General features: G+C 37.6%; 2 protein-coding genes across 2 annotated transcripts; one reads left to right on the forward strand and one right to left on the reverse strand.

Annotated features, from left to right (window-relative positions):
* Positions 1–4,230: 4,230 nt before the first annotated feature.
* LOC581803 (60S ribosomal protein L11) lies at positions 4,231–9,674 on the reverse strand. Its single transcript, XM_011680115.2, has 5 exons — positions 9,654–9,674; positions 7,877–8,036; positions 6,542–6,648; positions 5,217–5,459; positions 4,231–4,429 (listed from the first exon to the last, which is right to left on the reverse strand). Exons 1-5 carry the CDS (start codon positions 9,657–9,659, stop codon positions 4,400–4,402), a joined length of 546 nt encoding a protein of 181 aa, XP_011678417.2. The 5' UTR covers positions 9,660–9,674; the 3' UTR covers positions 4,231–4,399.
* Positions 9,675–9,873: 199 nt separating this feature from the next.
* On the forward strand, positions 9,874–24,628 carry LOC575509 (dynein regulatory complex protein 1). Its single transcript, XM_030975008.1, has 17 exons — positions 9,874–10,085; positions 12,073–12,163; positions 12,570–12,682; positions 13,572–13,755; positions 14,616–14,753; positions 15,761–15,970; positions 16,891–17,030; positions 17,604–17,738; positions 18,245–18,394; positions 19,204–19,459; positions 19,796–19,885; positions 20,182–20,283; positions 20,966–21,019; positions 21,993–22,156; positions 22,592–22,648; positions 23,141–23,236; positions 23,768–24,628. Exons 1-17 carry the CDS (start codon positions 9,970–9,972, stop codon positions 23,928–23,930), a joined length of 2,259 nt encoding a protein of 752 aa, XP_030830868.1. The 5' UTR covers positions 9,874–9,969; the 3' UTR covers positions 23,931–24,628.
* Positions 24,629–25,229: the final 601 nt, after the last annotated feature.

A 25,229-nucleotide genomic window follows, 5' to 3' on the forward strand; every position in this document is an offset into this window, starting at 1 on the left:
TAAACTTTATCTACCAAGCAAGATTAAAACCTATCGTCACAATAATTTCTATAAAAAGAGGAAAATAAAAATAAAATAAATCACACTCAATGGTGTATTTAGTTAATAGGCCTAGAATAATGAGAATTAATTGATTTGATTGATTGATTTATTTATTTTTGTTTGATTTTCTTTTTCTTTTACATTTTTACAAATATATAACAAACAAACATTGTAAATTTACACATGACAAAAGAATATATGTTGAATAAAGTAAGGCTGGCTGTAACTAATCGAAAACATCAAACAGGAGGGTTGACAAAGAAAAGAATAATCGAATAAAAAAGGTGCAAACAGGAGCGGAATCGAGTAATGATATTCATAAATTACTTAGAATCAGAACTTGTATTATATCTTACCTAGAGAGAGGAGAATTTGAATGAAGATCGTCAAGCTCGATGAGAGTAGCATGATGCACAACATTCGTTTGGTTTACCCTATTGACTTACCTCTGCCAAAGGCACGAGAAACAAACGATTCAAATTCATGCACATGTACCTCCAAAGCAAAAGCAACTAGATATCTCTGACTTCTGCGGCTTCGATTGTCAGAAAGTGAATTTAATTTAATTTGTTCCTTGCTAAAAGCTAAGAGCAAGAGTTGCTCTGTGATGTCGTGTAACGTTACTTGTTTGGTTTTATTGATACAAGGACAAGGTGAACATGCTCATGATTTGTCCTTTTCCACACGAATACAGTCGAAGACGAAGTGGGCGGTCTCATGTGTCTTATTGGGAAGAGCAAAAATATGATTGATGGAAATACTGTAAATCATGAAATTGGTGTGTTACTAATTGCCACGGGCGTAAGCAGTGACGTAGGTACAGGGGGGGGGCGTTCCTCGGTCTGTCCATCGAATTGTGAAGAAAGTTGGAAAAGAAGAAAGAAATAGGGAAGAAAGGAGGAAGGGAAAGGGACGAGAGAGAGAGAGAGAGAGAGAGAGAGAGAGAGAGAGAGAGTAAAGGCAGACGACAGGGTCCCCTCCCGCATACCCCCACCTAACAAATGGCCTCTTAAAATCGCATTTCATCTACAGAGGATAAATCGACGGGTGCCGCCCCCCTCCCTTTTGACGCCACTGGGGCGAATGGGCACAACTTTACCAAGTACTGGCTGACGTCTCCGCTTACCCAAAATAAACTCTCTTCCCGTTTCTACATTTTTCGAGACAGCATAAATGTTAACACCTTTTAATCATAGTGCAATCGAATTTTGTGAATTCATTTATAAGGACTTCATCATTGAAATGTGCACTTACAAAGGGACTGTGGCTACTTCGCTGCCAAAATAGTGAGGTGACAGCTACCAGTTTCAACATTCTCGCAGCTCCAGCCCCCCCCCCCCCACCCCCTCCGCTTCTATTATTCTTCCTGGGTGTTTTTTTAATTCAAGACTTTACCTGGAAGTCGTTTGGCCATTATCGTGTATATTTCTTTCATACCTATTTCATAATGTGAAATAAATCCCTGAATATAAATGTAAGCCATATTGAGCATTTTTTTTGTGCCGGATTCCCTCTTTACAATTTAGTTGCATTATGATTGTGGATTATATTTGCAAGGATTACCCTTTTAATTTTCACGAATATTATAATTTACTTGTTATTTGTATATTATCAAAAAATACAATGTATTCAAATGGCCTGGTGTAAAATGTCTTATATTATTCAATGTAACTTTTACTGCGTATGAACTGATCATTTACCTTTCTCTTAATTGCCTCTTTCTTCATTTATGTTCCTTTCCTCTAGTTTTTTCCCCAACATACCCGGTCTGTTTTAACTGTCAAATGTCATTGAAAACCAAGTCATGTGAATGGGTTACCCTATTTAAATAGGAGTGATAAATAAAAATGAAAAATTCATTTGATTGTTGTTTCGTATCGCATATATGTACTCGTACATGTAATTCAACACTTAAATCAATGAGAGCCCTCAAGCCAAGTTAAAGATAAAGGTAAGCAATTTAGATGTTGACAGACTAATACATTATTTTTCATTTTCCATCTTTCCTTTTCAAAATCTATATTGTAAATGAATTGTTTGTCGTAATTATTGAAATGCTCCTCAAGGCTATATTAGTTATGTTTTATAGATTTATGTTACCGAAAGGAATGAGATAAAGAGAAAGGGAGAGAGAGAGAGAGAGAGAGAGAGAGAGAGAGAAGGGGGAGAATGAGACAACATTTTCCCATTTTCTTCACCACACCCAACACATAATCATTATTTATCCGTTCTCATTTTTCCATTTGATTGGACCTTGTTCACACGTGATAAACCAGAGCCTCAATCCATCAAACATACTGCCAAACTTAAAGCCCCACAAGCGTTGGGAGCCCTAAACTCGCCAAAAGTTTAATCCCAAAAATTTCACTTCAATTTTACCGGTATGTGAAAGAGGATGGCATTAAAACACACACTTCTGCAAAGATTTTCCCCCCAAAACGTATTTGAAATCGAATATTGATAGAATACCAAATTTGAGTTTTCTGTTTGCAGAAAACCAAAACTGTGTGCTCTTTGCTCTTTCCTTATTATTCATCTTCTAACACATTTGTTTTGAAAATCTTTGCAGAAGTGTGGCTTAAATGACATCCCTGTGCACATTATTGTTCAATTTAAGTGAAATTTTGGCATCAATTTGTTTGTGGCTACCAACCCTTTAGAACAAATTGGTAAAAGTGGACTGTGCTTCACATATCTGTATCTTGCAAAACACAGAGATATGTTCACACTTTCGGGAGCCTTTGCATGTAGCTTAATTTGTACACCTTCACTTCCCATTTTACACATAAAATTATTTGTAGTCTGCCATGAAGGCCTTGGAGGGTCCTCTAAAGCGGATCATCCCGTCGTATGTTAGCAAGGCGCAACTCTCATGCAAGAAGCCCCAAATGCAAACTTGATACAACACAATCACAAACATTTCCAGGGAATCGCTAATGAAATCATAGACAGCTTAGGACATTCCCAATACTTGAAGCCCAAAATCATTAAAAGGAAAGTTCCCCCTGTTATTAAGTTGGTTTAAATTAAAGCAGAAAAAGTTAGAGAAACAAATTACCCGATAGTGGAAGTTTGAGCAATAAATGATTAAATATTGGAAAGTTAAGAATTTTGAAGTTCTCAATCAGTCAAACACAAATTGGCAACACTGTGATGTATCTTGCGAGCTCCTCTCCCAATTTGCTCTGTACAAAAATTTTTATGTACTTTTATTTTCTTAGTTATTGATGAAGAAATATATTCGTTTCATGAAGGGGTTGTATACAAATATATTTGCAATTATCATATTTAGGGTGAGAAAATCAGAATGTATGATCGAATAACAGAAAATGGGACCCCGGGGACCTTGCAAGAAATGTCACAGAATTGCCAATTTGTGTCCGATTGATAGGACCTTCAGAAATTCTGAACTTTAAAATTTGTTATGGGTTTTGCTCAAATCTCAACAGACCAGTTTCCCTCATTTTTCTGCTTCTATTAAACCAATTTAACATCGGGTTCATATTAACCCACGATTTTAAACCTTCACCGTTGGGTTTCGCTCCGTCTACAGTCGAGTTTGACAAGGAAGTTGAACCGAGGGTCAAGTTTTCCTTTCGTTTGGCATGACTTTATATGTCACTTGGATTTCAGCAAAGCAACAGAAATATGGGCCATAGAGTTGAACAATTTTTTAAAGATTCACTTCTTCAGGATTCCGAGAAGAATAAAAAGTTTAATTTGTACTGAAATTACTTATTACTCAATTCCTGAAGATGATTGCAAACTACAGTAGTTACACTTCTCTACTACCACATCACCAAGCCCTCATCGTCACTCACTGTCCACAGAACTCTCTCGTACATTTCTGATGTTTTGCCACAAAGTCCAGACAAAGTTAAGTTTCAAGTGGGAACAGGGTTACACCTACGGTTCGGTCTTCTAATGTTTTCACTCTCTCACCTCTTGTCCATTTTCTTTTTAGAAATGTGTATGCTGAATATCACTTTAAAGCATATACCGTGATAAGAGATACTACCACTTTGTCCAGGCTTTGTGGCAATACATCACTATGATTATGACCCCACAATTGCTTTTGGCGGCAATTGATCTCACTGATTATCACCGAAGCAAATCACATAGAACCCATTCGATACAGTGCGAGTCTAGATAGAGCAAACAAAGGAATCTCTGAGAGCTGAACAATGGTTGGCTGTTCATGAGTCTTTATTGAACATAGTGTACAGATATGGCATGGTGTCAAGGCGGCAATGTCCTGAGAGACAAGATACAGATGGAGTGATGATTCCTGGTCAGGTACGGATTCATCGTTGAGTTTGTGAGGAGTGTGTGGGGAAGATAGGCTGGAAGAGGCTGCCTATTTGCCAGGGAGGAGGACTCCGTCATACTGTGTGATAATAAACAGAGAGAGAGATGGAATTAGAAAATATCACTGCACAAAAAAGAATGTCCAAGAATTCATGAATGTCACAATCAAATCCCCATAAATTTAGAGTGAGATGATACTTCTAGATGATATGTCGGAAATCCAGGAATTCAAAATATCTTCCTAACAAAAATATCAAGGTAACAAGAAATTCTATTTTCAAAGAAATTGGGGGTTCAATATTCATGAAAACATTTAAACACTTGAAAGGAAATCACATAGCAACGTGGTACCAAAATTTCTTTTGAATTCAGATGATAAATTGCTTTAAATTAAATTACTTTAAAATATCCATGAGTTATGCCTGCAATATCTCAGAAAGTACCTGTAAATAACCATAGTATAATTGCTAAATATGAATGCAGAGGAACCTTGAGATAACAAACTCATTGCTGACCGGGGGGTGTTTCACAAAGATTTTCAGTCGACTTAACTCTAAGTTGGACTTAAAAATTATGGAAAGCAATTTGTGGGCCTTATAATGAAATATATTCAAAAGCAAATATTCCAAGTATTTTAGACTTTTCATAAATTCCACATCAAGAACATGAATCTCTTTGAAAATAGAAAGTATGAATGATTTGAATAAATATTTAATGCTCTTTGAAATAACTAACAAAATATTTCAAAGATGCTAACGGCTTTCCATAATTGTTAATCGTAAGAGATAAGTTCAACTTAGGATCTTTGTGAAACACCCCCCCCCCCCCCCCAGGAGTTAGTTTAAACGCTGTTCCACTGTACTTACCTTCTGCTGGAACCACTTCATGGCTTCCTCCTTGTTGACGCGATGGCTGCTGCCGACGCGGCCTTTCCTTTTCCTCTTGTGGCCCACGCTGAACCCGGGTCGCCCAAGGACAACGTAGAAGTCCATGCCGTAGATTCCGATGCTAGGGTCGTACTTGATTCCAAGATCGATGTGTTCCTGGATGCCAAAGCCAAAGTTGCCGGTGCAGGAGAAGTTGCCCTTGCGCAACTCGTACTCACGAACCTGGGATAAAAGTGAGATTGCAGTAAATGTCAAGATCTTACACCAAGAATTTTTTTCTTTTTTCATATGTTTTCAAAAACATAATGGAATTTCCATGGCAATTTATAATAGTATTTGAGAAGCAAATACTCTGCATGCTATAAACATTCTAAAATAGTGTTAAGATATATAAGATACGACACGAACAATTTGCATAACAAAGTGGGTTGAATTTGAAAATCAGCACTTGAAAAACGTGTAACTGTGTAGAAATATTAATGTGAAAAATAGTGCAGTTCTGATCATAAGGCGCAACAAGGACAAAAAGAGGAGAGTGCAAATTAGTGCTGTAGTCAAACGTTTAACCGTCCGGTATCCGACCGCCCATGGCGGATTCCGTTTTCAATTGGACGGTTTCGTTTTCCAGTTTAAAAAAAAAAAAATTGTTTTAATTTTTTTTTTTAAAGTTTCGATTTATATATGCCCCTCCACCGAATACTTTGCCTGGCAATGTCTACCAGCTCAGTAATCTGTGCGTTGACTCAACACTCCGAAACTAGAACAACTCTCCAATTTGTCTGTCATCTTGGTTTGAAAGTAATCTTTGTAATAGATCTCAATATGTAGTTTATAATAATAATAATTCATCCAACTTTTACACACGGCGTATCTATCCTTGGTCCTCTAATGTTTTTAATTTACATTAATGATCTTACACATTCTTCTAAATGTTCTTTTAAATGAATATCCTTCCCGCATGGGTTTTTTTCACAGTCGGTCAAAAAAAAAAAAAAAAAAAATGATTTTTTTAAATTTTTAAATTTTTTTTTTTTTTAAATAAATTGTTTAACCGAAAACTGTCCGCTTTTGACTGGCGGTTAAACGGAATTGGAGATATCCGTGATGTTACAGCACTAGTGCAAATCCCCCAAAAAAGTTTCGACTATTTACTTTGACTATTCACACAAGCCTGAATGACTTTAAACTGCAAAGATACAAATACAACACATTGTGTTCGGAGCCAAAACGGCGATAACTATGTGTACAGTGATATGATTTAACGTTCTTCTTACTCTAAACAGACGAAATATCTTCTATCGTACCTTCAATCCCTTTTCAAGGATCTCCTCGGCCTTAGGACCACGAACGGTGCAATGGACGGCAATCTTCTCGTTCCTACGGATGCCAAAAGATCGCACGGTGTAGCGGGCTGCATGAAGGAATGAAGGACAAAAAAGAATGGAGAATTATCAGCAGTGTAAAATATTGGAAGAGAATTAATCATGTGCCAACTCTGGTCTTCAGCATTGTATTATAGTTTGTGACATTATATAACAACTGCAAATCAGAGCATTCCGGTGTAATATATGAGAAAGTTTTTTTTTTGACGATTAATAAAACATCCCAGAAGGTGACCATAGCCAAATTTTTGTTGCTCTAATAATCATACATCTAGACAGATTGATTACAAGACCCCACATTATCAATGCCATGTTCTCATTCCATAAAGAAATCAACAGTCTACTATCATTTTAACGAATTTTTAAGCAGATTACAATCATAGTTCATCAAACCTTAGAATGTATCTCTGAACTAGTACCATGGCAATCATAGAGGGGAAGGAAAGCCATAGGTTGCAAAGTAGAGAAGATATTATTTGCACACAGTAAAATTTTTGTGATTTGGCAGTGATACTGAAAAACCTGCTACCAATATACACATGAGTGCATTTGAACTGAAAAGGAGATTATGCGAGTCAGAAATAACTATTTCAACATTAATATAACCATTCACAAAGTCTGTAGAATGGACTGTTTGATCTGCCGAAAATTGAATGGTTTGGTGTTTTAAATCTGAAATGCAACATGAATATTACTTATTCATCATAAGGAGAATGTTTACACTACCCCGAACATGTACACATGCTATAAATGTCCAAGATGATCGACAGAAAAAACCAGGAAGTTATTTTTCAAAACCCGGTTTTCTCATTCATATTTTGTATGATCAATTTATACACATCATCAATCCTGCAGCACCATTAACAATAGAATCCATTCACTGAATCAAAATCAAGATACACATGACGGTACTTATCTTATCAATCCTCAACAATACACCACTTCTCTTTCCACGTCCACCATTCAAAGTCTTATGCCTCAGTCGCACCTTTGCGTATTTGGCTGGCATATTGCTGCACATTTATGGCAAGCCATTTTAACATTTATTCCAATTTCTTGATATCAAGAATTACCATTGCTTTACAACAGATATTAATCTTGGTATCAAGAAATAGGAATAAATGTTAAAACGGCTTGCCATAAATACGCAAGCCAAACACAAAGGGGTGACTGAGGCATTAAACAAGTGGAAGCGGATAAATCCTTATTGCTGTATCACCAAGACTTTCAGAGAATACAAGACAAGATTTCACCTACCCTTGGAGAAGACTGGAGATTGTCCAGTCAGAGCTTCCAGAACCTTGGCAGCACGGGTGAGTCTGTCACCACTCTCCCCCACACAGACGTTGAGGCAGAGCTTGCGGATGCGCAGCTCGCGCATCACGTTCTTCTTCTCCTTGTCCTTGTCGCCTTTGTCCTGTGGATGAAATATGTAACAATATGGATGGACTGTCAAAATCTGTTTCAATATCTGGTTATTATTTAATATTTTTTAGACAGACATCATATCGACTTCCCATTGAAACGACCATTTAACATCTTCGTAAACAATGGCCTTTCACCAGTACGGGCATGGTACTGGCGCTACAGACAAATTGCGTCCTAAAAAATAAGGATCGTCCGCATTTGAGGGGATGTCTTTTTTCTTTGGCACTCTATGGGTGTAAAGTAACCCATCCGCGTGCTGGCAATGCGAAAAATGGATTCCACATAATAAAATACCCCCCAATTCACCGTCTACTTTTTTACGGGTGGTCTGTCTCTCTAGACTCTAAGGATTTATCGTTCATAACATGAAAGTCTCTGTGCTGCGTCGATGAGAAATGCATCATGGAGCATCATCGCGGACTCCGTCCTTCACTGATCATTAACTTGTCACAAGGCAACATGCCGTAGAGGCACATGGCCAATATGGGATCTCAAGTTCTCAACTCATTTGGGAGACAAGTCTCCAAATTCCATTTCCAATATCTCTTTCACTTTCATCTTTTTTTTCATCATCGGCGCTCTAGGGGTTTCATGTTACAGAACGGCCCGCTGGTGATGCCAAAAATGGATTCCCTGGGAGAAAATAACCCTAGTTCACCGTCTACTTTTATGGGTTGTCCGTCTTTCCAAGGATTTATTGCTCATAATGTGAAGGTCTCTAAAATGTCAATGTAAAATGCATCAAGAAAATCACTGCAGAATCCGTTTTTTGCATCGCCAATGCGCCGATCAAAAATATGAAACGTCTGCGAAAATGCAAACGGTCCTTATTTTTGAGGACGCATCTGTCCATGTTAAAGGGGAGGATCCTTATTCTCGGACCAGCACCCCCTACTGATGAGTAGATTCTTCATGAAAAATTGCCCAAACATTTCATCAACTTTGTTTTCACAACGGTTTTTGTTGAGAGTTGATTCACACAACACCATGAACACTTTGCATGCCAAAAGTATGGGCTCCCGAGCTTTGAGAAGCAAAATTTGGCTGGGAAAAACTTTGTTAATGTTGTTCCTCTAATTCTTTTGTGAGCGAAATACGCGAGACAGTCTCTCATAATTAATGGATTTAATTTTCAGGGAGTCTCGCAAATCGGCCGTGCTGCCGCTGCCTGGATGGACCAGTGGACCACAACAATTAATGACATTAACAGCTCCTGGCCCACTCTCTCGCCCATTACCCGATATATGTCTAATGACAACGCATCATAGTACATAAATAAGTAAAATAACACCACAGGACAATGAAATAATGATGGGAAGATGTGAGTATCTACAATGAAATATCATTTTGTTCCGCAAAGGGCGAAGGAAATGTATTAGTGCACAGGCTACATAGGTATTCTACGTAGACCATCACCACGACTCATTCGAAGTGTACAATTGCTAAATTTGCAGTTGTAAAGCTTTTAAAGATAAAAATATTAGCAGAAATGCATCATACAATCATAAAGCTTTCTTAAAATACTGTATTTTTAGTGACATATTGTCTCCTATAAAGAAGATGCGATGGATTTCAACTCATATTTTCACATAGTCTACTTGCTCACCGCCATGTTTGATAGTAAGAGAGTGATATTTAATAAAAATTGTATTCCTCTGTTTTTAGACATTTAATCATTCCATAAAATCTAGTATAGCAAAATTATATAGACACATATATAAATAAAACCTAAATAAGTTTTTAAAATGGTAAATATTGTTTGATTAGAGTAATTTACAGAAATGCATTAATCGTCATTTTGATTGATGTGAAAGAGGCTGATCAAAAAGGCCATAGCAACACACACGTTAACGATAATCCCATTTGTTTTGTGTGTGAATTTCAGAATTTTCGTGCAGCTAGTCATCTTAAATTAGTTCAAAATGAGTTCCCATGATGAAGAGGAGGATACAGGACCATCTGTTGATTCTACTGACCCAGAAGAACGTATTGCTGCCAGACGCCTTAGGATAACTAAAAGAGTCGAAGCAGCGAGGAGGTAGGATTTTCTAGATTTTTTTTTAGCCATCTTCGGACTTCGCCTGCGCCACTCCGCCCCGAGCTGCGGGCCGGTCTGCGGGTTGGTCCCTGACGCTGCACTGCCGCGCCGGTATCAAGCCCTTTTATAAATCATATGACACCAAATTCGATACCCAAGTAGATCTAACAATTTTAACATAAAGTTGAATCACACCAAAAATCAACTTAATGTTCATGATCATCAAGTCTTCAAATAATGCCTTAATAATGGTCATGTCATGAAAAGTTGTTGTTAATTCTTACCTGTGTTAATCATGTTAATTTTTGTCATTGTGATTGTGCATGATTTCAGAGGCCGCTTAAAGTAGGGTGTCTGATCGCGCACCCGATGTTGTGTGCTAAAATCTTTCCCATAGAGATTGCACACATCCCTATGTGGTCTACATGCATTGCGCGACCAAGCAAAATTGGTCAATGGTTTTATGAAAAATTTGAAATTCAAACCTTTATAACAAATGATCCTGAAGGTGAAACTCAATAAATGTGGTGTCATATGAAAGAGCAGGTTTTTCTCCATATTCCCCATAGGGGGCCACCCCCGGAATTCTAAAAATATCTTGCTCAAAACAGCGATTTAAACATCGTTTCCATGGTAACTCGGAGATTTACCAATTTCACGAACTGCTCCCCCGAGGGATAAGTTGGGCCAGCTGTAAAGAATATATCCATGCACTTATTTTTTCTCTAGTCCCAAGGGATCATTTGTTACAACAGTTTGAAAATACCCTTGCTCCACACTTTGCATATCGTGCTGTGCATTAGCTGTGCAGCTTTTGAGCAGAAATTATAACTCTGCGTGAACCACTTTTCTGTCCATTCTGACCAAAATGCTATGAATATTGCACAATTTTTGAGGGGCTGTATCTTTTGATAGAAACATCGGTGAGTCTTGAAATTTGAAAGGTATTATTCTGATTACATTTGTTATTCCAATATCAAACAAAAATGGTGAAAAACGATCCCAAATTGAAAATTGAAAAATCGTTCAGACACCCTACTTAAAGGACATTGAAACATAACAAGTTGACGGTTTCTTGATACTTGATTGTCAAGATTTCCCCAGATTCCTCTTAATCTCATGTCAAATGAAAGGAGACTCTTGTTTAAGTCATAATAAACAATGGAGGCAAAGAGAAAGCAGGAAGAGAAAAGAAACTATAGGATCAATGTGGGGTAGAGTGCCCAGTATTCGGTCACTTAAGGGGAAATCACTAATATTTTGAATTCTTACCTCTTTTATTTGGCAATCTACCCATCAAAAGAAAAGAAATTTATTCCTCTAACAGGATTTTATAGACATCTAGTCGCTTAAAATATAGAATAATGATAAGCAAAATACTTCCGAAAGAAGACGGAGCATTTCGGTCACGCGATTTGTGCGTGGTATCTCCGTTGCAAAGGAGCGTAGCGTATTTGCACACTATTTTCACACAATTGCGCGATAAAGCACTGAATGTCAATGCGTTGACCGAATACTGGCTGAGCGATACCGCATGGCAAGGGTATCGTATAAATACCTCTTGCACATCGGCAAGTGCGTCATTTGCAAATTTGCTGCGATGGAGCGAACACGGAAGTGATTCTCTTCACACACATACTAAATTCATTGTCGCAATAGACTTCTACATATGGCTATGCATGTTAGCGCATGTGCTAAGAGAACGCGGAAGTGCGGAAAGTTGTGCGACACTGACCAATTTCGAGCTAAGTTGGAGATCTTTCCGGGGCCCTAAATCTGATTTAATTTTGAGTATTAAGAAAAGTTGTTCAGCTGCCTGATTTGTGCAAGTTTCATGGCTCATAAATTATTTTTTAAATTGTTACAGCTGTTGAAACAGCTGTCTGACCGAATACTGGGAATAGACCGAATACTGGGCGCGCTACCCTAACTTGTCTTTAATCCAGCTCTGGGAATTCCAACATGTCTTTTTAACTTTTCTTTTCAGGGAGAAACTTGGCGAGGACCCCGGTGCAAAGAAAAAAGAGGACAAAGAAGAAGCGAGCAAGAGTAGAAAGCAAGTTGAGGAGAGCAGACAGGTATAAATCAAATCACAAAATAATTTTACACATCTGGTAGCACAGGCTTGCCCTTTGCTATCTTGAATGAAAAATAATCCTTTAGATAGTACTATAAGAAGACATTGGCTCAATCTAAATGTCAATTAGGAGATAGGAATATCTGTAAATATATGAAATTTTAGGGTTGTGATTCATCTTCATTTAATAGAAGATGATATTGTGAGAATGTTTGTAGTCGGATACCATTTCTTAATAGTTTGAATAGGTCAACTGCCGGGATCTCTGCCAAAATAACGAGTCACCCGAATTTTTGTAGTAACAGTTCAAAGTGCCTGTTATGTTAATTCACTAGTAAGCTTATGAACATAAGGTCAGTAGTGATTTACATTTATTAATCTCTTACAATATTTCTTGAACTTTACAGAGGTTGACCAAACTTCAAAGCCATGGGACTGAGTTGGTGACCAATGTTCGGGTTGCGGCTGATTCTCGTGAAGCACAGAGAAGGGCAGAAGAAGAGGAAACACAGAGACAAAGGTACATTGATTTTTGTTGTATTGTGGGTAAAGCCCAACCCTTTCCCACACTTTGTGTCTCATAATCTAACCAAGTGTCAAAATGGAATCATTTTATTGTATTTTATTTCATTTTATTTGTCAAGTATCAATGCATTTAAACCATGAGAAAAGTCTTACAGTGAAAAAACAACAACAAAATATTATGCCTTGATCAAGATAAAATTGAGGTATCACCCATGTAATTTATCTTTGGTTGATTTGAGTGAGCTGTGAAATAAATATGCATCCAGTTCAACAACATAATTATTCATAGTTATTCTTACCAAAATTATTATTATATATTTTTTTTTTACACCCTTTCAAGAAAGAAAAGCTAGACAAAGGGAACCGGATCCTATGTTTAATTCTTGTCAAGTCATGAGACCAGACATTAAATTTGATTCTAAAATAATTGACACCATTACCACCAGATTTTATCAACACTCGTTACTTTCAAAGTTTGTTGAATGTCTGTCCGTGAAAAATTCATGGGGCTTCGATCTACATAAAATGTGCTTCAATTCTATGAATATTTGTTAGCATATTTAGCTGTAAGTGTATGTTTCATTATCATAGAGGATAGAGACCTGGTAGGATGGCAAAAGCCTTTGTGACAGTAATTTACCATATGCCCTTACAGTGATCATATGGTTTGAATACTCCCCAGGGAGTGGAGAAGGTGCACCCATTGTGTGTGAATGAATCTAATGACCAGGGTAATAAATCCAGATTTCTAATGATAATAATAATAATAATAGAATATAGAATAAGTACCATAGTGCTTACAAATACAAATATATGAAAAGAGGATGAAACGGATTTCTTATTATTATTCTCGTGCATTCTTTTAATCTTTATCCTTTTTTCAGGGATGAAAAGCTTGAAGCAGAGGCCAAGGCCGGCATGGAGCGCTTTGAGGAGATCACGAAGCGCTGGGAGCAGGCTAACGGGAGAGACATTCCACAGGAGCTTCATGATATCTTGATGCAGCAGAAGGCACTCTGTGATGCCATGATAGATGAGAAGAACAAGCTCATCAATGACTTTCAAATGGTAAATAATTCTACTACAGTCAAACCTGCTTTAGTGACCACTTGTGTATAGAAAGACCACATTTTTTGTTTCCCTTGAAAATAGTTTCTCAATGAAATGTGTACTAAAGGAGCCTGTACAGAAAGACCACCTGCCTATAAAGACAACTTTCTTGTCTCCCTTGAGTGGTCTTCATAGACAGGTTTCACTGTACGTCCAAAATATGAATATGAGCACCGGCAACAGGTATTTCCCAATTTGGTAATTGTTTACTGATCTGTTCAGTGGTAACTTATCTTGGATGGAAAGGTAATGGAAGATAATAGGCCATAGGAAATCACTTAGTAAACTCCTGCAAACTAGAGCAGATTGGTAGCCTGTAACTTAATAGCCATGTGCTATAGGATGGGACCCCAAATATAAAAACATCTGTAGGCAACATAAATGTACTTTTAATTGCCCAAGTTGCCACCACATGATTTATTTAAAGTCGGTCAAACGGAAGCATTCCAATCAGCAGTTATTAATAGTAGTAAGCCCAATCTTTAGTTGTGAGCATCACTTTGAATGGACATTTATTAAAGCAGGACTACACTACTTGAAGCTACTTGCGCCCTCTATATATAGCCAACGGTGCCTAAGCGGTACCCATTGATCCCCCATGGTCCACTTTTTCTTATAATGTGAATTGAGAGCTGATTTGATGAGATAACCACCTGCCAGTGACCACGCAGGGAGTTCTTATCCCTCCTGGGCAAACTAGTGCAGATAGGCTGTTAAGCATTATGAATATAGCTACTACTTTTCAACCGAATTGTTACTGCAAAACATGGAAAAAAAGAAGGAAACGTTTAAGTCCATTTACATTGATTGTCTTGCAGGAATTGAAGTCTCAAGATGACCAGTACGTGAAAGACCTGAAGAAAGAAGCCGAAGATATCGATCTCATGATCGAGAGAATGGAAGAACAGGTCAAGAATCTCATGAAAGCCTACCGAGATGAACTCAAACAGATCGAGGTGAGTGTAAAAGATGGGGTGTCAGTCTGTAGGGCCTTCTTCTTCTTCTCGAGTCACTACGCCATAAAATGTTCATGATGTAGGTGTAACTCGATGTGTTGATAGCATTGTGTAGTTGTGGGATGAGAATGCCTGACAGGGACCATGATGCGAAAGCTCCTTTAGTTGCCGCCAGTCCAAAGGGTAATGCTTTGTTATAATTTAAAGAGTTATTTCTATTAGATGATGATCATTTCTTTAAAAAGCTTGAGGGATGCTTTATTCTCATGTTCCAGGCTACATTGATAAACAATCAAAACTAAACATTGGCAATTAATCCTGAGATAATAACTCTGAATCAGCTACCCCTGTTGTTGTGGGTGATGATATAGTCAAGTGATATAATCATCTGGATAACATAACATAAAATAATAATTGTGGGTTCTTGTATAGCGCTCATGTCTGTCACACGTGACACTCCTGGTGCTCCCGGTTATTAACCAAGCTTTAGCAAGGCTGCCATTACGGCGCTCTAGCATTTCTAGTAATGAATTCCTGCCAGGTACCCGTTTACATCACATGGGTTGAGTGTGGCAAAAGACATTAGTATCAGAAAATATGAAAATAAGAAAATTCCATACATATAATGGGACATTTATAATTGAAAGTAAGCACAACTGCTATAATTGAAAGTAAGCACAACTGCTAGTAACTAATGCAATTATGGGCCAATGTTAGCTGTGATGTATAGGTTGGAAACACATATAATCACATCAGCAAAAATACTAATAATACTACTTATAATAATTGACTCTTATTGAGCGCTATTACAACAGAAAAGAAACATACAAATCATAACAATCAAATAAGGAACAGTAATTGAGATATTATAATAATAATAATAAAAACGTTACTTATAAAGCGCTTACCACCGAAGTCTCTAAGCGCTATTACAAACAAAATAGACTGATTCTCAAAAAAGACAATTTACAATTTATCTATTTTCCTATTTTTGTTTAAAACAACAGAGAGCATTTGAAACCGAGAGGGAGGAGCTCCTGGACAACAACAAGCGTAAGTGGGACCAGGCCATGGGAGGGAGGAGGGACCAGGAGCTGGACTACATGCATCAGAGGGAGAAGAGGGTGGAGGAGTACGAGCAGCAGATCCAGCATCTTAGGATCCAGGATGCAGAGGAGTACAATATGGTTAAGATCAAGCTGGAGACCGATGTGCAGGTCAGTTCCTCCTTTATTTTTATCAGAAATATGAATTTTCTATTTACAGTCAAACCTGCTTTAGTGACCACCTGTCTACAAAGACCACATTTTTTGTTTCCCTTGATAATGGTTGCTCATTGAAACATGTACTCAAGGAGCCTGTCCTTAAAGACCACCTGTCTACAAAGGCCACATTTTTTGTTTCTCTTGAAAATGGTTTCTCATTGAAACATGTACTAAAGGAACATGTCCTTAAAGACCACCTGCCTGTAAAGACCGCTTTTCTTGTCTCCTTGTGTGGTCTTTAAAGACATGGTCTTTATAGACAGGTTTCACTGTGTATGTGCATTCAAACATGTATGTAAAGACAATGCCTCAAGGGAGATGGTAAAGTGGTCCTCACAGGCAAGTGGTCTTAATGGACAGATTTTGATGAGAAACACTTAAAAAAAGAAATAAATATGTCTCTAAAAACAGATAGTCTTTCTATTCAGGTTGCTGAAGCAGGCAATAAAGGGTATGCTGAGTTTTTGTCATCCTTACTTCATTTTAAATGTAACTGGATGGAATGTAAAAGACATTCAGAACAAAGCATGCAGGAAGTGGGTTATTTGAATCAGCAAATTGTAAAAAGTTTTAGTGATCGACTGATTTCCTTATCTTTCTTTTTATGTGTTTTGTATATTTTTTTAAATAATCAAATTCTAGTTCATTATTCGTAATCTTGAACAGTAAGTGTGAAAAACTGAATATTTTTAAATTGATTGATTTCAATGGGAATTTTGTAAGACACGATGTGCATTAACATTTCACTTTGTAATTTGTATTATATAAATCAAAGACAAAGTTATTGTGCTATTCACTATTATCAGCACTTGTGACCCTATTTACAAATAATTTGTTGACTGGTACCATTTCTCTTGTGTCTCCCCCCATAGGTACTTGAACAGCAGCTGCAGCAAATGAAGGCAACTTACCAGCTCAACCAAGAGAAGTTAGAATACAACTTTCAGGTTCTCAAGAAGAGAGATGAGGAGAACACCATCACAAAGTCCCAGCAGAAGAGAAAAATTACAAGGTAAACTCAAAATATTGACAATCAGTGCTGATATTTGTATATCAAATTGTAGATGCATTGATATCAATACATATATTATTGGCATCAAATAGTGGATGTATCCAGCAGTGAAAGCTTGCCTGTTGAGCAGCAGGAGAGGAAATTTAGGAGGTAAACTTGGAAATATTGACTGTCAATACTGATTTTGATAACCAATTGCAGATGTGTGCCATGTAAAAGTAAGAATATATTTGGATTGCAACCCTTGCTTTGGATCCTGCTTTCGAATTGTTGGGTGTGTTGGCAGGATGAATTTCATAAGACTGGAGAAAAGTCGACCGCTATATTCCATAAATATAACCACAATCCTGTAATATATTGAATGAACAAGTATTAATTAATTAATTGTTCAGTAGACCTCATTATGTTTCAGGTAGTCTGTTCTATAAATAATGTCCTGTGAACTTGTCCTCAATATATGCAAGACTTATGAATAGTGACCTGTGAATTTGACCTCAGTGAATGTAAGAACCACCAATGCCCAACTTTCTATAATAATATGTGCGATATTGTTTTTCCCTTTTTTTGGTGAAGATTACAAGACGTGCTGAACAATCTGAAGGTCAAGCTAGCCAAGCAGGAGAAGCAATACAAAGAAGAAAACCAGGGATTGGCTGATGATTATAAGAGGATTACTGAGCAGTTTAAGGAACTACAGAAGAAATCAAAGTAAGTTCTACTGGTTGGCTGATCTTTTAGAGGAAATATGTGATATGTAAATGATAATTAGAGGAAACAGAAGGAGAATATTTAAGAACAGAGATGAATAGGGATAGATGGAGCAGAGCAAGAGAAAGAGAGAGAGAGAGAGAGAGAGAGAGAGAGAGAGAGAGAGATTGGGGGAGGGAGATAGGGAAAGAAATTTGATATCTTCATGAGATAGGAAATATACAAAAATCTCAAATTCCATCCAGATTATAAAAGTTATAAAAAAAACGTTACTCTAGTTCAATGTAGAACCTTCTGCAGAGAAATGCATAGAGGTCCAGTCATCCTGATAAACTAGATTTTTCAGATGGTTGTAAAGGCTGTTAAAGTCTCTAAGTGTGACATTATTGTTGTCTGGAATATACAGGTGTATTCACCGAGAATATGATTTCAGGTTCATACATGTATAACCCTTGCCAATGCACATTTTCCATAAAGTGATGTCATACTTTGCATTCCCTTTTCAGACATTTCCAGTCGACAGACACCAAGAAATTCCACGACATCTGGCTGATGAATGAAGAGGAAGCCAGAGAGTTGAGTGCCAAGCTGATGGAGCAGGATCGCATCGTCTCGGAGCAGCAGCTAGGGTTACCATGGCAACCGCCTGCCGATCAGTGAGTATTCCCTCCTGTCTTCTTTTTATCATCATTTGGATTAGTTGATGCATACGGTGGCGGAGTAGATATACTTGAAAATGTTTACCCTATTTGTTTTTCTCCTTCAACTCACAGGCTTTGTACTGCAAGAAAAACCTGATTGTGTGAAAGTGCTATACAAAAGATCACTATGTTTGAACTAAAACTGTTCGCAGAAAAAATGCATAGAATGAAGGAAAAAAAATACCCCCTCAAAATTTAGAACAATCATGCTTATACAATTTGATTATTACTTAACACCTTGGGGTTAGGGTTAGATAGTGTGTGGTCCAGGGTGGAAGTCAAGGATTCTGTTTCGTGTAGTTTAGGACATTAACCATGGTGCTATTGTTGCAAGAGTATGTGTCATAGAAATGCGACATTCTGGCCAAACATATATAACAGGCTTTGCAAAATCCACTGCAAGACCATTAGTTTTATCAGAGGGCATTCCTTTCTGCATATATGCAGCTTTTTAGAGTAAAAGCACAACCCAAAATCACCATGATTAAAAATCTTCTGCCGCCATCACTTCCCAAACACCTACTACGAATAATGCAGAATCTTCATTTATAAGAACATTTATTGACCATGCAGGGCCCCGTTCTACAAAGAGTTGATATCAAACGCAACTTATTTGTGATTGATATCAATCTCAACTATGTACATAAGGGATAGGAGACTGCAAACTTGCGATTGATTGGAGGACTTGAGATTGATTTGGATCAATCGTAATTCTTTGTAAGATGGGGCTGAGACATCATTCTTTTCCCTCTTCCCTCTTGCAGCTCTTTCATGGAGAACGTCGGACCCCTGACGACCGAGAAGAGCAAGAAGAAGCCGGTCTCGGCCCATGAGGTCCTGATGGAGGTCATGTCAGACGGGAGCTACATGGAGGAAGGGAGCGTGCAGGAGTCAGAGAGGGGTGATGGAGGGGAGGAGGGTTCCCCTAGGGAGAGGCCGGAGGGGGACGAGGAGGAGGCGGCTCGCAGGCTGTCGGTCCAGACCGTGAAGCAGATCTTGGAGCTCATATGCGACGAGTCGGTAAGGTTCTCCATATCTTGATGATTTCTGCAAGTTACTTTGTTTACATGCAGAAGATGTAAGGACATCTCTCTGAATTTAACTTAAGAACTTGCTCAATAATATAATATATGCATGTACTAATCAAGTTCAGTTATCAAAATGCCATCAATTATCTTCAAGGCCATGTTTATAATATGCAAATTTAATTTGCTAGACCAATCTAAGGAGGAGTACTGTCGTTTTGTAGTCTAGTATCAAAGCTTTATAAAAGACTCTTTATTTTGCATTTAATAAATCGGATTTCATTTAACACGGACATATATATATTTTGTAACAATCTTTCTTGTCATGCAGGGTTTCCTGGTAGAGGCCAAGCTGAACAAGCTCCTAGCCCCACTGGAGAAGGACGAACGATGCCTCATGAAATTGGACGCCATCTTTGCCGTAAGTTCATCTTTATTTTCATTCCAACTAATGACCAATACACACTACACCCATACCATTCGGTTGGTCAATCAGCTACTATGTGCAGTGTACTGAAATCATGGCATTTGATTGGCCGAGAGCAAATTTGTCATGGAAACTTAGCACTCGTTATTCATAAAAAGTTTTATGAAACAGGGCCCGGGTGGTTCCTGTACTAAGTCTTTGAGTGTAGGAGAATTCAGTACCGGGTAGTCAACTTTTCAATATTAATTTTTTGTTTCTCAATGAATTTTTTTCTTTTCTTGGATGAATAGGCTCTGGGCATCGAGACTGAAGAGGACATCCATAAGTTGGCTGGTTACTTCCTACAAGCCGTGCATGGCAAGGATCATGATCAAGTACCGGAGGGTGGAGAGGTAAGGTCTCGTCTTGAAGATGGTCAACGGTAATGCTAATACAGTCAAACCTGCTTTCGTGACTACCTGTCTACAAAGAAAGACCACCTGTCTACAGAGACCACATTTTTTGTTTCCCTTGAAAAAGGTTTCTCATTGAAACATGTGCTACACGAACGTGTCTATAAAGACCACTTTTTGTGCTTCCTTTGGGCGGTCGCTATATAGACAGGTTTCACTGTATCAATTTACTGTTTCTACATTGTTGGCAAAGCAATATGAAGAGAAAGACCACGATAATATCTCTACATTAATTGCCAACTTGATCACATGTAGCTTTCAATCCTGGCACAATGTAGGACATCCATTCAAGTTTTCATTTGTTAAACATGTATTTGAAACTTGAAAGTGGCCCTTGAAAGCTCAGATGCCAAAAATTTAATCGATATGCTGTATTTAGTGCTCATCACTGACAGGCTCTCAGAATACATGGGCACCCAAAATCTTAGGCCATACCCCACAATTTCAACATTTTAATATAGGTCTCATGCATACAAACTCTAAAAAGTTCAGTCCGGATCTCCTTCCAAATAAAATTAGTGTGTTGCCCTGCTGTATACATGTGGAGTAATTTGAAGTAGGTATAAATGTGGATGATTTGCTTTGTTTCTAACAACCTCATGTTACTTTCCTTCTCTGATAGGAGATTGCCCAAGGAACAGAAGATCAGCCAGGCAGCCAAGAAATCGCTGCTCAGGTACTGTAAATATTGTCATGGTGTGAAAATGTTAGCTATTCATTTTTAAGACTGATAGTGTAAAAATCACAAGACATTATACTACATGTATGCTCAGTTAATTACAGGAATAAAATGTAGGAAGTTGGTGAATCTTATGAAGTAATTTATAATTTGAGGTTCTATCTGCGTTACTTTTGTGAAAAATGTGGCTGTTAACATGTACCTCAAAAGTATGTGGAGAAATTTGTTGTGAAACCCTGTTTGGATTATTAACAGAAGTGTTATACATGTATGTAGCAGCTGCAAAATGCAGACTTTATGTATATGTTTACTCATAGATGATGATTTTATGTGAAATGAGAAATTGAAGAGAAAGTGGCCTTGAATGAGCTACATTTTAATTCTTTCATTTTTTTCCTTCAATTCTATATTTTTTATCAGGATATATTTAAGATATTTTTTTTCTTCAGGTAATGATTTAAACCCTAATGGAGATTACCTTTTCATAATTTCATTACAAGAGGCATGAGGCCAGGTATAATTTTATGTTGCCAAATTAAACATATCGAGAAAAAAAAATGTGCATCATTCCACTATTTACTGTACCTTGTTAAAGACACATAAAAGTGGAGTCTCATGGGGAATTTGACACCATTCGGGTGTGTACTCAATAATAGGTGTTGTCAATCACCGGGATAAGCCTTCAGTTTTACGACCAACAAGCTTGATGTAATGCCCTGTCTTTTCCTCTTCTGGTAAAGTCCTTATCTGACATTTGCAACACCCGAAAACTCTCTGAGCTAGAGACGAGGGGGGTATTTGTTGAGTAGACTACGAGTGTGCTGCATGTGTACAGATTTGTATACCCATTAATGGTTTCCCACCAAGTGTGACCTTTGACCTGCTCATGAAAAACTGGAAACACACCCACTTTAACAATGGCATCATTGACATTGCGCATTATGATGTAATTCTATGCTTCTGTCATTAGGACTCAGTCGATGCTGAAGTAGCAGTCATCACGGGCCAGGGCCAGGACCAGAGCGAGACAGGCTCGGTCCGGTCGACCAAGTCCAACGTCTTGGAACTCATCCATCCCAACGATGCCTTGAGTGCTATGAGGATGTTTGTGGAGGAGAACAGGAAACCTACCAAGTGAGTTGAGGAGAGGGAGGGAGTGTGTGTGTGTTTTTTTTTTTTTTTTACAATCAGATATGATTATTTACATCTGGGTACCTCTCTTTAACGTCACCATCAGTTTGTATTTTCCATTATTTGCTGGACTACAGGCGCACGCCACAAGGCCCCATTTGAGGGAGATGGGAGATATTTTGTTGATGGTGATGAAATTCATTTTATGACATCTGTATTCCTTGTAACACATTTGGGCAAATTTGATGTAGCTGATGGAGTTGCATAGTCAGTGCTTACAGAAATTTGAAAAAAAGCCTTATTCAACTCAACTTGAGTCTTCAAATAGATATTGCTCCCTGTAAAAGAAGCTTTAATGTACAATACCTTTTTCATTTATTCTAGAAGCTTTTTTAATTCTTAGTATTTTCACTCATTTTTTTCTTCTTTGATAAACAGGGAGAAAGTGAAGTACCAGACATTCCGCATCATTTCAGGAGAAGACAGAGATTCAAGGTAAGTTAATGTTTTTAAGGCAAGGTGGTAAGGAAGTTTTTCATTTGATGCTTAGAAAGCCCAAACAACAAAAAGCATTAAATAAAACAAATAAGAGGGAAAAGAAAATATAGCTGTTAAATAAGTAGCGAGAGAAAGAAAAGTTTTTAACAGGTTGACCGTTTGTCTTCTTCAGGACTACGCATATGGTGTATAAACTGCAAACTTATGAATTTAATGTTATCATATGACACTATTCTATCACTAATCATTGCAATGTTGGTATTTCTTACCCCCATTCATCCTAAAGTAAATCCAAAAATGAATTTATCTCTATCAATTTATGAAGATATGAAACAGCTAATTACAGCTGATTAAATGTATGTTGGATGTAATCCTAATCATGACATTACTCTGTCTCCACATTAATGACATGACATTTTGTATCACATTTATTCTGAAGTAAATCCAAAAATTGATTTATCTCTATCAATCTCTTTCTTGAAACCATAGTGAGGATGCAGATTACTGGAAGAAGTTCCCATCGGTAATATCAGAGAAACAAGGGAAGGTGTGGACCGCGCTCATCGATGGGTTCGAGAAATACAGGTTCGTGTTGTGAAAAAACAACCTTATACAGTCATACCTGCCTAGTAAGCCCACTCAAAGAAAAAGTAATAGTCACTGTATACAGGTGACCTTTCTATGTAGGTTTTAAAAAAAAATTCTGTCAATAGTGAGATATTTATGACCACAGGTGGCCTTTGTAGAAAGGTGGCCACTTAAATGCAAACCCTTTTCATTTGGAGCACTGCTGGAATATTTGATAATTTTTTTTTAATTTTTCTAACCAGAGAGCAGCTAGTGAATTCAATTTCATTGTGACTTTTTGTTAACTGTGTTTACAGAATGCTGAAGTTTTCACACACTTTAGGCTTTATCAGGCTTCATATTGCAATTTTAATGGAAGTTCCCATTTATGTGGGTCTTCTTTAAGGTTTATCTGCTCAACCAACTGGTATCCATGTATTATCATTAGCAATAATGATAGCTTGATTTTGCGTAATTGCATCTCAAGGTTCTCATAAATCAACATGTGACCACTTCATTATGAATTTCTCCCTTTCTTTACTGAAACAGTGACACTCTTCACGAGAGAGCCAAGCTGATCACCGAGACAGACGGTTTACGGCAGCAGAACGCAGAGCTTCGTATGCTCCTGCACCAGTACATCAACTCACGCGTTAACCAAGAGTTGGAGATCCCTCCCACACGCATCCTCAACCTGGAAGTACCCCAGTAATGACAATGGAATGACCCATGGGTACATGAAGACACATTGGGAGTGGGCAAATGTATTCTGCGAGGAGGGGTGTGGCGCATAAGGTTTCAAAGCTTTATCCTTCCTCTGTTATTCGCAACTATTGCAGCACTGCCATGATGAAGATGAAATAATTGAATGTTTATCTGGCAGATTATATTTAACAAGCAGTGATATGTTATTGAGCCATCACAATATTTTCCTTATGAAACATCCTTTTATGAAGCACATGCACCAAGTCAAAATTTGTATTCAAGTGCAAAAAGTTATAATCAAATCAATAACTTTGTAGAATGATGAATGAATTCATGGACTTTGTGCGATGTTTCTTTAGAGCACTTACAGATAGAAAACTGCATGGCGTTACAGCACATTACGAGACATAATGGTACAGTTAATGTATATTGAACAAAAATATCAATTTGTTTTGAAATGTCCGATGTGTAAGCTTAATACACATCGTGCAGTTATCCAGCATTTTATGTGTGTAATTGTACACATTTTTAGTCCCATATCAACTTCCAGGGAAAAAAAAGAAAGAAATAATGCTTAGCAGTATTCAAATCTGTTTTTAGAATGAATGTACATATATGTATACAAATGTAAATGTATGAGTGTATATATAAATCTTGTATCGATATTTGGTGTAATACATATGAAACTATATGAGAAAATTGAAACTGTTGTCATGGTACTTTTTGTCTGTAATCCAGAAGGTATTTTCTTTACTACATTTGAAAGACAAGAGAATGTTTATGGTTATATTATTATTATATTTATCTTTTGGCCGAGTGTTACAATACATGGAACCACAGTGTAGTAATAACAGGAAGTACAAGACAACAGTAGGAGAAGAAGAGTTGAGAGAAATGGGGAAATGAGTAACATAACAAAACAATTGTGTATATTGGCCGATAGAATGTAAGAGAGAGAGAGAGAGAGAGAGAGAGAGCAAGAGAAAAGAAAGGGAGAGAGAGTTGAGGGAAATGAGGAGAAGGTAATATAACATAACAGTTGTGTACATTGGCAGATAGGATGGAAGATTGAGAGAGAGCAAGAGAAAAGAAAGGGAATGAGGCAGAGGAAAGAGAGAGTTGAAGAAAATGAGGAGAGAGTAAAATAAAAAAAGTTGTGTATATTGGCCGACAGAATGTAATACAGAGAGAGAGAGAGCATGAGAATAAAAAGGGAATGAAGTAGAGGAAAGAGAAGAGAAGAGAGAGAGAGAGAGAGAGAAGGGGATGGGGAAAAAATTGGGGAGGTATAGTGATAAATACTCAC

The sequence above is a fragment of the Strongylocentrotus purpuratus genome, unplaced genomic scaffold (assembly GCF_000002235.5).
Source record: "Strongylocentrotus purpuratus isolate Spur 01 unplaced genomic scaffold, Spur_5.0 spur5_scaffold_7, whole genome shotgun sequence".
In the NCBI taxonomy this organism is placed as follows: domain Eukaryota; kingdom Metazoa; phylum Echinodermata; class Echinoidea; order Camarodonta; family Strongylocentrotidae; genus Strongylocentrotus; species Strongylocentrotus purpuratus.

What these genes read in the sequence shown, in the direction of transcription:
- LOC581803 (XM_011680115.2), bottom strand. An exon ending in ATCTCCAGTCTTCTCCAAGG is followed by an intron (nt 6,649 to 7,876) that starts GTAGGTGAAATC and finishes TCCTTCATGCAG; the next exon opens with CCCGCTACACCGTGCGATCT. An exon ending in TCCTTGAAAAGGGATTGAAG is followed by an intron (nt 5,460 to 6,541) that starts GTACGATAGAAG and finishes CTTTTATCCCAG; the next exon opens with GTTCGTGAGTACGAGTTGCG.
- LOC575509 (XM_030975008.1), top strand. Translation starts at nt 9,970, where the DNA reads ATGAGTTCCCATGATGAAGAGGAGGATACAGGACCATCTGTTGATTCT. An exon ending in AGCTCATATGCGACGAGTCG is followed by an intron (nt 19,460 to 19,795) that starts GTAAGGTTCTCC and finishes CTTGTCATGCAG; the next exon opens with GGTTTCCTGGTAGAGGCCAA. An exon ending in GCCAAGAAATCGCTGCTCAG is followed by an intron (nt 21,020 to 21,992) that starts GTACTGTAAATA and finishes TTCTGTCATTAG; the next exon opens with GACTCAGTCGATGCTGAAGT.